Raw genomic sequence first — 13,682 nt, 5'->3', positions numbered from 1 at the left:
AGCATTGCACAACAAGAATTGTGATTTAACTTTTCAACTATGAAAACAAGTTTTACAAAGATATTTTGCCACTGATTATTCAAAACTTAAGGTTGTGAACTAGCAGTGTTATGCTGCTTTGAAACATCACTGTCACTGTAAACAACAGGCTAATAAAAATATAACAAACCAGCAATCTTCTTGCTGTGAGGTGGTCAAACTACCCACTGTGCCACCGTGACACGCAATTATTTTTATCATTATTATTATTAATATTATTATTATTATTATTAAATAAAAATTAACAGGAGGAGGTGTTTAAAACCTTCGTTCTCCGTGACACTAGGCTGAATATCTTTGCAGATGAACAATGCAATAGCATTCGTTATTGGCGTAGAGCGCACAAAACTGTTGCGCATGGAAAAAAAACTTGCAATGCTTTTCTCACCACTTTTGGAGCTGGTTGAAGCAGTGCGAAAGCCGGGGATGCAGAAACACTGGAAGATGCTTTCACAACAACACCGTGGCGCCGCTTCAAGTGAGATTTCAGATTAGTCGTACTGCCCGCGTATTTTACAGATGCGCGGCACATTTTGCAAATTGCATCTGTCCTGTCATGTCGTCCATCCTTAAATCCATAATGTTGCCATACTTTAGATTTAAAACTCAGTGGGGAATAAAATGTTTGTTTTGCTTCTCGCTCTTTCTGAGGGCGCTCCACTAGCTTCATCCGCACACCTGATACACTGAGTTGTAGTGTGTGCACATCCGCAAATCCGTTGCTAAGGCTTACTTTATGTAGGTCGATTCAATTTTTCGCCAAAAACAGGTTGACAACACTTGTTAATAAATAAAAAATACATTCTATATTAAAAATATAAGCTGTATCTCGGAAAAATCGATGCATCTTGCAAAAACCGATGCATCTCGATTTGCTTCCAAAATTTCATTCATCCTCTGCTGCTCAACCGATGCACTCGCATCGTGCACGCGCATGACCGCGTATCGATACATATCGGTTAATCTTCCCATCCCTAATAAATACGTATACCACTGTTATATATATATATATATATATATCTGGGAGCCGTATCATCTACTCTGTTGCAAGCCCAGAGTGAAGCATAGGGGGTAGATCAGTGATGGTTTGAGCTGCAATTTCATGGCTTTCCCTAGGCCCAATACTTGTGGTAGATGGGCGTGTCACTGTCAAGGACTACCGAACCATTCTGGAGGACCATGTGCACCCAATTGTTCAAACATTGTCACCTGAAGGCAGTGCTGTGTATCTGTATGCTGTGGATGATAATGCACCAATACACACAGCAAGATTAGTGACAGAGTGGTTTGATGAACATTAAAGTGAAGTTGAACATCTCCCATGGCTACTTTGGGGTGTTTTGGAGTAGCAAGTTAGGAAACTCGTGTTTATATATATTTACCTAAATTAAGACTAATTTTAGATTAACAAACATTGTGATTTAAGTAATAAATACAATAAAAATGCTGGAAGAAAGAACTGTTTGCTTGCGTTCCATTGGGGAAAATGTTGATGTATGAATATCAGTCTGTAAGACAATCTAATTTCCACCATTGGGACATTAATTTATAAGCAATCTTTGTATTTTATCTTATATTTTTTGTTATTAGTGATTTTATATTTGGTTTCATTTCATTACAGAAGCCTAACTTTTTGACTAAAACATTGTGTGTGGATTTCAATGAAATTGCTGTATTACAGTGTAGAAAATGGATATTTGGTAGGTGTTTAGATCACTATATTTCCTCCATTATCAAAACAAAAAAACAAAAAAAAACATGCAAACAAATGAGCCAAGTAAATTCAGCTAATAGAGCATACAACCAATGGACGAGCCCCAATTTCATGTTATGCACCGTCTAGGGATAGTGCACAACATGAAAGACAAGACAACAAATATAAAGTCAAAGATTTTTTGGGGTTTGAATTCGGGAGCTGACAAGGCCAAAATAACAAACAAAAATTCCTTTATGTTAAATCTCGAACTTACCTGATCAAAAACAAAAGAAAAGAAAGTACAAATTCACTACCCTAACTACCTAACACAAAAGGTCAAAAGGTTTTACAAAGAAAATGGCGTCAAACTCCTTACTATCCCAATATATATACACTATTTTCAAACTATTTACAAAAACAGGCAACCATATTTGAAGGACAAGCCAAAATCAATGTCAGCAGGCAACAAAGGTCAAACAAGCCAGTGGAACAAAGTATCATAAACAAAACAAACACTAAAACAAAAAGTGCTCACAAATCTCAATTGAATCTCAGTAGTCACCCAAAACCAACCGTCCTCACAAATCTCAATATTCCCAGTCTTAACACATCTAAAAACTAGGGATGGCTGACGTGAAACTGACGTTTCGACACAGTGTCGAGATCCCGAAGCGCAAGTGTTTCGAAGCATGATCCGAAACACCCAGGTCACGTGACTAAAGTGTTTCGAAACACTTGGTCACGTGACAAAAGCGATTCAAAGCATCGATCATTTCAGAGGCGTTTCAAGACCCGGAGAATCTGCATTTGACTGGCATGATCTTTAATAAGTCTCCGTCTTGTATGGCCTAGTGGACCGTGCGTGTGCACTATGGTACTGTAATTAAATTTTTTTTTTGGGTTCGAATCTCGACTATTACAAATACTCCAAAATCATGATTTTATGTATTTTAATCATGTTACTGTTTTATGGTGTAGCCTAGATAGGATACAGCTGCGGATACACCATCAATTTAGCATCATTTTTGTAACACTGTAAAACAATAATTCATATTTTTACAGTACTGTGATGGGTTTAGGTTTTGGATAGACGTTAATAAAATACAATGGGAAATTTAATTAATAATATAAATAATTATTGTTAACTTCTGGCCACAACTGTATCTGATCTAGTAACAACCCTGTTATATGAACAAAATACAAATTTATTTACAAATGTTTATTCGTATGTCAGAGCAATGTTGAAACAAAACGATACAATAACAAAGCATTACCAACTGGTAGTAAAGCATTTCAGCACACTTGTGACAGTCTGGATTCGAACCCATTATTCCCGCATTATAGTCACGTACTCTAACCGCTCGACTAAATCATTTGATGATTCAAGGCTACAAAGTGGGGTTTGATACATCAATTTGCTCAACTGTTCTTTGCTGAAGCTGTTTCAGTGAAATACAGATAAAATGACCACTAGGTGTCACCGTAGAGTGGTGTTTCGAAACGTTTCGAAGCTTCGACACATTTGCTTCGATAGTTTCAGTGTTTCACGAAGCCTCGCTTTGCCCACCACTACTAAAAACACTGCACTATATCACATACAAACGTTTCAACAAACACAAAGCAAGTGACCAAAAACAAGATTGCTGCCAAGGAAGTAGTGTCATGGCTTTTTAAAACACTGTAGGCCAATCAGGAACAAGCAAGCTGGAAGTGGCCAATTAGATGTGTTCTAAGCAAAACAGATGAGACAAGACAAACATAGGATTGTAACAGTGGAACACACAGCACATTTGTTAAGTGGCATATTTCTTTAGTGATGCTGTGACAGAAATGCTGTGTGGTTGTTGGCAGGAGCGGGAGCAGACGCTGCATGTGGAAATGTCCAGTCGCGTCTGGATCTGCACGAGCACTCACTCCTCTACTAAGGTGATGGTCATAGATGTGACGCGACCCGACGACCTCCTGGACAGCTTCTACGTCTGTAACTCATGCGTGCTGTGTATCGCCAGCATACCAGGTCAGAAATGCATCTTCCTAATGTTTCTGTTAGTCACTGAATTCAATATCTAACCCTTATGTCTTGAAATATCAATGAGGCATATACAGATGATTAGCGATGTAATGATACAATGTAATATCAAGATCTTCCTAAATGCAGCAGTGCGAATCACTGATGTAAATAACATCATTAGAGATATTGAGCTTGTTTTATCCAGTAATCAGCTTACTGTTTTAATACAGTAAAATTCTTATCCGAAATTGTCATAAACAATGTCCATTGCATTCATAGATGGCAACGAAATCACAAGTGAGCTGATGCACTTAGGTTTGTAGTGTAGCCTTTTAACCAACAGTAGGCATACATATTGTAATATTATGTTTGTATGTATTAACAATGTATGTAACAACAAAAATCCCAATAATAAATCCTTTTTTAGTATACGATAAAAAGACAATATCGTATCATGAGTTCAGTATAAAGATGCGTATCGAATCATGACTTGACTGTATTGTTGCATCCCTGGAGATTACTGTTCTCAGTCTACTAGTAATACAGTATATTAAATAAAAATAGTGCAATATTTGGTCACATGTTCAGATTTCTCTTTCAAATTATGATAAGATTGAAATATCACAAACTTAAATATCTTGAAAATATCTCCAGAGTGCTGCTGCTGACACATTCAGGTAAATTTACAGAGATACTCTTGTGGAAAAAAAAATACTTTTAAAGATGCAAATCAAATCAAACCGTTTACTTTTTTATAATTTTATTTTTTTTATTTAAAGATTTACAATGACAGAAAAGTGGTATAGGTGTCTCATGTCATCATATACAATAATATAGCAATCTATTATACAATTGTCCATCTGCTCATAATTCAAGTCTTTTGTGAAGGGTAAAATTAACAAAAAATAAATAAATTAAATAAAAATCAAGATACATTCTCCAAAAACTCCCATAGAGGATTCCAGATATGCCAGAAATCATCAGATTTCTCACGCAAGTCATAAGTTAGTTTTTCCAAGGGTAAGAAAATGGCAACTTGATTTATCCACATATTGACAGAAGGAATGTTAGGAGAGGACCACAACAAAAGAATACATTTTCTTGCAAGATATGTACAAAAGTGTTTCTAGTCCATGATTAAGTTGTAGAGCAGTTTTACAATTTAGAAGATAAACAGCTAGAGAAAGGGCAAAAGGTTTACCTATAATCTTCTGGACTAATTTTCCAATATGTCCTAATCATGTCACAGTCCCAGAATACATGCATCACAGTACCAACATTGGATTTGCACTTAAAACAACACTGAGAAACATTAGAGAATATCTTATTTAGACGAACTGGCGTTAAATAAGTTCTGTAAAAGAATTAAAAATTTTGCTCATGGTTTGATATTGTGGCCCCTTTGAAAAATATGCCAGAAGAGACAGAAAGCCAGTCTTCTTCACTAAAATTTGTTCCACAATCTTTCTCCCATATAACTTTAAGGAGGTAAAGGAAGAACATCAAACCGTTTTCAGTGTCCAACTTAAAGACTGAACTCAGGAGTAGAGAGTTAGAGGGCTGTCATATTGGACTTTTCGGTACATTGAATTTACATTTTGTTACATTGAATACACAAATGTTCTGCATAAAAATAAAATTACATGATATAACCTACCAAAAATGAAAGACATTTACCGAATTATAATTTTTAGACCAGGCATGATCAGACTGTCTATACCAGATATCGAATTGGACATTCTAGGTTGACACATTAATATTTCCTGAATAACCAAGCACCACCTAAACGTAATTACTGCCGGGCTGCTCTTACCATAAAACATATTCTGTTGGAATATGGAAGTTTGAATTCCGTTAGACAATTTTTTTTTTAGGAGAGTACTTTGATGGACATTTTTAAAAAGGTACCACCAGGTAGAATCTTGAATTATTTATCAAAAATGTAACTTTAATAGATAGGAAAGTATAGAGCATTGACAGGAAGGTGGAGAATTTAGCATAGGATCGTGAGGCTTTAGCACACAAAGTTTGCGTGAGCAAATATAGAAACACACCACTAAGCAAAATATTAAGTATCATTTTCAAAAAAATATAGAGTGAGATATTTTTTTTGGTCTGTATCGCTTAACCCTTACACATATAATCTGGTGTATTACGACTGCAAATCTTCAACATTTAAGTCTTGAAAAGTTTTGAAAGGTCTTACATTTTACATTTGTAAAACCTCCAGAAAGGTGTTTTTTTTTTTTTTTTTTTTTTTTTTGCATATGCTAGGCTACGCCTAACTAAATCAGGTACAAACACGTTTTGTTCCTTAACTTTGGGAGAGAATTATATGCATCTTATAGTAGAGTGTAAATAAGATGGAGTGTACTTAGCCAGCATGTTGATTTAGATGTGAATAAAAAGCAGTGATGTAGTTGATTATGGTTTGATCTGCAGGAGTGTTGGAGACAGATTATCCTGCGGGGGAGGAGATTCCTCAGGATCTGGAGGCGGGACCAGACGCTCTATTGGCCAGCAGCAGCTCTCAGGGCAGTGAGGGAGTGTTGAGTGACGTGTCGGCGGTTGGCTGTGGTGTTGAGGAGTCCAGTTTAGGCTCCCAAGCGGGCAGCACAGGAGCCCACGAACAGTCTGCTGAACAGAGTCCCGCCAGAGGAAGTGGTAAGGAGGAGTTGTTATACTTAAATTGATAGTTTTTAAATGTTGTCATTTCGTCAGGGGAATGCCCCCCCCCCCCCCCATCCCAGTGGACAAAACATTATGTAAAACATTATCTTCCCCTGAATGCCAAGTCGCGGGCTAAGTAATTTCTCTTTTTTGCCCCCCAAAAAAACTCAAAAACCAGATAATTGTTGTGCAATAAGAGATATCGTTAACCTGACATAAGGCATGGCTGGGAAATACTTAAGAATTCCATCAGGGAAAGAACAACCGTAAGGAAAACATTTATGGATTTGGGCCGAAAAGCTAGCATCATTCCCCCATAACAATCTGAGTTACCTACATTGTCAGTACGCTTTTTTATAGAGTTTCTATTCTAAATTGCAGGTTAAGAGCAATTAAATTATAAAATGAAATGCAAATTTAAAGTATAAACAGCAAAAAGGAACAAATAGATTTTCCCTACCGCCAAATATTAATCCAAGCAAAAAAAGGACACTAAATATAAAAGCACACACTTACAGCTGTAATGCTGTCAATAATCACAAAATCGCTGAGGAATTTCAAAATGATAGATTTAAGAACAAGCCAAATTGGAGCTCTGACAAGGACAGGAGGCTTTTAAATGACTGAAAACAGCTTTGGGTGCAGTATGTGGATCGCAAGTGCCCACATTTTAGTTTGTGACCGGTTTGTGCTGCATTTCTATGGAGATCCCAGTGTAGCTGCTATTACTGCCCATTGTTTTGTTTTTTTGCCCGCCAGTCTCTGCACGAGTCACATGACTGAAAACTATCAATAGGTACACGGAGTTAAAAACAATCACAGTTTTCATTTCAATCATGCTAAATTTAATGAACTTGGGTCAGATATCGAATGTAGGTTTTAATGTTTGGTCAGGTTTTGATACTAATGAGTGTTGAGGCACTAAACGTAATACGGTTTTATTAAACTATCCAAAAACCACTAGAACTGTGTAATATGTTTTCTGGCTCATGTCAAATGTTTCAAAGAATTTTAAAATCCAGAGAAATAAGCAATGTTAGCGATAATATTGAAGAAATTTTATAGCAGGGGTGCTCAACGCTGTTCCTGGAGATCTACATTCCTGGAGAGTTCAGCTTCAACCCTGATCAAACACACCTGAACCAATTAATTAGGACCTGAACAGCACTTGATAACTACAAGCAGGTGTGTTTGATATGGGTTGCAACTGAAACCTGCAGGACGGTAGACTTCCAGGAACAGGGTTGGTCACCCCTGTCCTATAGAATATGGTAGATAAAATGATAACTCCTATGATTCCACAGAGAGTCATCAAACTACACCTTTGTTTGCTGTGAATATGTGCAATCTATCAGTAAAATGACATAGTGCCTTCAATAAAAAGGAGAGGAATATTAAATTGTTCTAATGGGCTATGCCAGGGGTGTCCAAACTCGGTCCTGGAGGGCCGGTGTCCTGCAGATTTTAGCTCCAACTTGCCTCAACACACCTGCAAAGATGTTTCTAGAAAGCCTTGTAAGAGCTTGATTAGCTAGCCCAGGTGTGTCTGATTGGGGTTGGAACTAAGCTTTGGAGGACACTTGCCCTCCAGGACTGAGTTTGGACATGCCTGGGCTATGCAGTATGCACAGCAAGTGTTTTTCCACCACCAATAAACTTCTGGTAAAAGTTTAATGTGTCTATTTAATTTCATAAGGCTTCTTTAACAGCATCGATAATGTAATTTAATTCAAGTATAATCAGGTAAACAGACTTAAGCATTCATTTAATTGTTAAAGCGTAAAATGGGATGAAAGACGGTTTAAATGCAAGCACCATCAGGAGCAGCAGGCGAGCACCGAACTGCCATTAAAAATTCTGGGGTAAAATAAATTTCCATATTTTAAAGACACGGCGAGGAACAAAGGGATTTAATTCAGTGCTTCTTGTCTGGTCTGAGACCCACTTTTTATTGTTTATCAATCAGGCAGTGAAGTGTGTGAATTAAAGTTCAGTTTTCAGTCAAATTCAGTCAATTAAATTCAATTCACCTTTATTTCTAGAGCGCTTTTACAATGTAGATTGTGTCAAAGCAGCTTCACATACATGATCATAGTAAACTGAAACAGTGTAGTTCAGTATTTAGTGTTTAAGTTCAGTGCAGTTTAGCTCAGTTCAGTGTGGTTTAATAATCACTACTGAGAGTCCAAACACTGAAGAGCAGATCCATGCAAGCCGGTGTCGACAGCGGAGAAGAATAAACTTTACTAATTGGCGAAAGTGAAGAATTAAAAAATCTAGAGAGAAAACAGGCTCAGTTGGGCATGACCATTTCTCCTCTGGCCAAACGTCTTGTGCAGAGCTGCAGTCTAGGTGCCAGAGGCTGGAAGCCGGACCTCCGCGAAGACTCGTCTGTCCCTGGCTCGTCTGTCTCATGCTCTCCGCTCCTCCATGACCACCACAGAAGCTGCTCAGCATACGGCCTGGTCCAGGATATGGAAACTTTGGGATCATCTCATCACTGGTCTTGGATCGAATCAGTGGCTCTGCATAGTCTGAGGGCCTCGGGATGAGTATCCCCAGGTGGAAATAGAGAATAAAGAGAATAATTAACGTAGCTGCTGTTCATAGTGTATATAAACGAAATGCAGAAACCTGTGTGGAGCACATTCAAGTATCATACCGCTAAGTGATGCCCTGAGTGTATGCTTTACTGATAAGATAGGTCTTTAATCTAGTTTTGAACTGCGAGAGTGTGTCTGAGCCTCGGACATTATCAGGAAGGCTATTCCAGAATTTAGGAGCCATAAATGAGAAGGCTCGACCTCCTTTACTAGACTTTGCTATTCTAGGTACTACCAGAAGCCCTGAGTTTTGAGATCTTACAGAGCACGTTGGATTGTAACTATGCTATGCATCTAATTTGACTTTGCTTTTAGGCTATATCTTGACGCAAACATCTATTTTACTAGAAAAGTGTCTTCTGAACTCTTACGATGTCTGTCAGTGCTGCCGGTTTTAGACTGTTAATTTTTTTTTCACATAGACTGATTGGCGCCATAGGGGTGGTAAAATGTAGATTTAATTTCTGTATTATTTTTATTATTATTATTTAAGATACAACTCAGAGAAAACAATTTTTCACTATTAAAGGGATGACAACATCTTGTTTTGATGTTTTGAGTTAGAGGCGGGAAGTTAAAAGGTTAATTAGGGGGGTCAATCCCCCCCCAAACCCTCTTGTGATTTGCACCTTGGTGAAGATCATTGATTTTTAAAGAAACCAGATTTTAAATGTCATGATTTTGTAATGGATTGATTGTTCACCAGAAGTGATTAAGCTGGTTTACTGTGAAGTAAAAGTCCCTGCGACTAAGCCCTGATTAATAATACTCAAAACAAGCACTGCAAAAAAAAAGTCACAAATCTCACTGAAACTTCATATTTAGTTGTATATCAGCTCTTGCAATTCACATTTGGTAGATTATACGTTTAATTTATTAATTTATATGAAGTGTAATTCATTATCTATGTTTGGGCTGAATTTTCATAGCATTTACCATGTTTGAACAACAGGCGGCGCCAACCTGCTGTTTTTAATGCATCAAAACGGTGAATCATTTTTAGTAAAGCACTCAGTCGATTTGATTCAGAGTTTTGAAAAGCTGTGTGTGTTCCAGATCTCTCTAGAGCTCCCAGTGAAGATGGTCTCCCTGCCGCTGAGGAGGCTATGGAGGCCACTGAGGAGGACCAGGAGAGTCCGGGACAGGACAGCAGTCAGCCGGGTATCTACACGGAGCATGTGTTTACAGACCCGCTGGGACCCGAGTCTTCTGGGGCGTCAGCAGGCCATGATAGCCAGAGGTGAAGCAGACGCTGTGTCTTGTTGTTGATTTTCTACGCAGGTTTAGATGGGAACTCATGTTTAGTTGGGGTTTTCAGAGAGTCCGATCGGGACAGGGATGACACGAGCTCAGCAGGGGGCAAGACGGATCTGGCAAAAGAAGAAACGCAGCGGATGAGCAGTGCACTGCCCACCATGTGGCTGGGGGCTCAGAACGGCTGGTGAGATGCACACTGAAACACACACACACACACACACACACACACACACACACACACACACACACACACACACACACACACACGTATATATGGGTTATGAGTCTCCACTTTATGTTTGTAATATATTTTATACTGTACAAACCACTTATTGTATGGCCTTACTCTTCATTTAAACTTAACTCTCACAAGGAAGCCTGTTACTGTTATGATTTTTAAGCGTTTTGAATTACAAGAAACAAGGCATGTCCCTGTAAACCACCTTAATAGAGTAAAACTAGGTCATAGCCTTGCCATTATACAATATTGTGTCCCCGTAAACCATGTAAACAAGTACACACACACACACACACACACACACACAAAAGCACAAACAGAACACAAACAACATCTGGCTAGAAGCACCAATCATTTTGAAAAATAAATAAATGAAAATTTTCCAATTTTATTAAGGTATAAATAATTTTGTAGTGTTTTTGGTAATTTTCTGAGTTATTTTTTAAATAAAATCAATGGATCAAATACAAATTATACATTTTATTTCAGTTTAGTTGCTAAGGCAAAAACAAAACATTTTCATGTACAACTAAGTCCAGTTAACTTTGTTTGCCAGTTTTATTTTGGCTATTTTGTATTTTATTTTGTGTAATTAACAAGTTTTATTGGTTTTTATTAACTCTAATAACTGTTAGACACCACAATAAAATAGTTTTTAGCTGTGTTCATTTAGAAACATTATTAATTGTTAGACTATCTTTAATTATAATTGTTTATTTATTACAGGCAGACTATAATTTTACACAAATGAGCAAAATTGTTTTTTAATAGTAATAATATTTTGTTTAAGGTTTTGTTTCCATCTTACAATTTTAAATAATTTCATTATTTGTTCATTATAAGATTTCCCTTCAAACTTAATTTAAAAAAAAATGCTGTGGGGCTTAAATTGCATCTTCATCTTACCCAAGACATGCTCAATAATGTTCATGTCCATGACTGGGCTGGACAATCCTGAAAAAAAATCTACCTTCTGCCACTTTTCCAAATGATCCACTAGAAGTCAAGTTATTATTTAATTTTATTTAGGTGCCATTTTAGAAATGTTTAAATTGAGTAGTTCAGTCTGTATGTATGCTTATATCAATCTGAGCCTCATTTTTTAAAATTGCACAATTAAAAACAATCTGACAGTTTAGCGTTTCTTGTCTTGTGTGTAGTTTATATGTGCACTCATCTGTTGCTCGATGGAGGAAGTGTCTTCATGCTGTCAAGCTAAAGGATTCCATCTTGAACATTGTGTAAGTAAAAATATGTGACTACAAATTCATAATAATACAGTCGAACAGCTTCGTTTAACTTATGTGTAATTTTATTGTGTAATTCAGAATAAACTCTGATTTCAGTGGACAATGAAGCATTTTGCTTTGTAGTTGTACTTTTTGTATTACATTGTTAATAAATCTTGGGGGTAAGAGTTTAAAACAATGATTCATTGGTTAATGAATTTACTAACATTAGGTTTATTCAAAGTCCCTTTAAGGCAAGTTATTTTACTCGGCAGTCATCTTTGTAACGTCTCTCAGGCAGCATGCTCTGTATGCTTGGGCATTCTGTTTGAATGGGGAAACATCAAATTCTCCAAAATTACTTGCCAAGCTAATGATTATATTTCATATTACGAATAACCAATAAAATAAAACAACAATTGTCATTTTAGTTTCATTCCTAAATGTTCTTATCACACAAAATCTGCAGAAACTCACATTTGGTCCAAACCCCTCCCCCGGAGAATTGTCATTCTATAGTGATCGCTGATTGGCTCCTGTACTAAAGGCGGGGCTTCATTCGCCATATTGACAGTTGCACTTTTCCCTATTCAAAAGTATATGAGTGACACGTCATCTGTATTCTATAGTCTTTGGTTTAGTTTTGTTTAGTTTAGTTAAAATTTGACAGGACAGAGTATTGCAGCACAAGTCCCTGAAATGCGTCAAACACACACTCAAAAAATAATTGACTAATAAAAATACTAAAATATAACATTTATTGACACACTAATTAAAAAATATCAAACACTATAAGGGTGCTTTCACACCTGTGAATTGATTCAGTTGTTCCGAAACAGGGATTGAAATTGTTACACTGTTGCTCTTGGTGTGGTTTGCTTTCACACTGCAAAGTTTCTAATCGGACCAAAAGAGCTAAAACAAGTCACGTGCGAGTAAACTCTCCTCACATTGGTCAGAGTTTCAGGTTTTTTTTGCAGAGTCCCGCTCAGCTGCCAGGAGAGGGTGTGGATTGGTGGTGTTTGACAAGGTACGTGCGACGTCTGAAGAGTGAGGAGAGATGCGGTGAGAAGGGTGCGCGAAGTACCCTTTTTGAGGACCGGGAGGGAGACGCGAGATTGTTTGTGGGCTTCCGGAGACTGGGGAAACTTCCCGCCCTACTCATAATTCTCTCTTCATATAGCCCTATGCCTATTACATATCCATAAAACAAAGTAATATAACCGCGCTCGGATCGGATCGCTTTCTCACTGCAATCGATCCATTCCAGGGTTTGTTTCAATCGAGCCGAGACCACCTCCTTCAAGCGATCTCGGAACGATTGATTTGGCGCGGATCCGAGAGCGATTGGTGGTTTTACATATGCCAAACGAACCGCGCATACTGGGCAAAAAAGACAGGTTCCGAAGCAAAACTGTAGGTGTGAAAGCACCTTAAATGATAAGTTTTCTATACAACAATTTCAGAGCATGAGAATAAAGGAGAGTTCATGATGTTTAGTTTTACTCCTCTAGGTATAGCAAATGTTTTGTCGCCAAAGAAAGTTGGATGACACTGGAGCCTTAGTTTGAATAATTATGTAAAGCATTTATTAATCGTAGTCCAACATCAACTAAAGCAATAAAATCTAACGTTGTGCTTGTTAACATTAGTTATTGCAAATGTATTACTACTATTATTAGAAATCACTTTCCTGAACGCTCGCGTTCAATCTGCCTTATTGGTGGAATGAACTCCCTAACTGCATCAGAACGACAGAGTCACTCGCTGTCTTCAAGAAACGACTAAAAACTCAACTATTTAGTCTCCACTTCACTTCCTAATCTGCAATTGCCACTCTGGATATACCACTAACTGTACTAAAAAAACAAAAAAAACATTTTTTTTACTAATGCTTTCCTTCTTAGATTTTACAGACCTGAAGCTTGCCTATAGCACT

At 37.4% G+C, this 13,682-nt stretch overlaps 1 protein-coding gene across 31 annotated transcripts in view; it reads left to right on the top strand.

The window, feature by feature from the left end:
- spag9a (sperm associated antigen 9a) overlaps positions 1 to 13,682 on the top strand; it is a 70,575-nt gene that overhangs the window by 36,559 nt on the left and 20,334 nt on the right. For all 31 annotated transcript variants that reach the window (NM_001320288.1, XM_073941670.1, XM_073941665.1 and 28 more), the window contains 5 exons: positions 3,587 to 3,752; positions 6,189 to 6,410; positions 10,076 to 10,259; positions 10,338 to 10,460; positions 11,675 to 11,755. In NM_001320288.1, the coding sequence (NP_001307217.1) occupies positions 3,587 to 3,752; positions 6,189 to 6,410; positions 10,076 to 10,259; positions 10,338 to 10,460; positions 11,675 to 11,755 (776 nt within the window). The remainder of the gene's footprint in view (positions 1 to 3,586; positions 3,753 to 6,188; positions 6,411 to 10,075; positions 10,260 to 10,337; positions 10,461 to 11,674; positions 11,756 to 13,682) is intronic.

This window comes from Danio rerio, chromosome 3, assembly GCF_049306965.1.
Source record: "Danio rerio strain Tuebingen ecotype United States chromosome 3, GRCz12tu, whole genome shotgun sequence".
Lineage (NCBI taxonomy): Eukaryota > Metazoa > Chordata > Actinopteri > Cypriniformes > Danionidae > Danio > Danio rerio.
The sequence above is the reverse complement of the archived record's forward strand: the minus strand, read 5'-3'. Positions and strand labels throughout refer to the sequence as shown.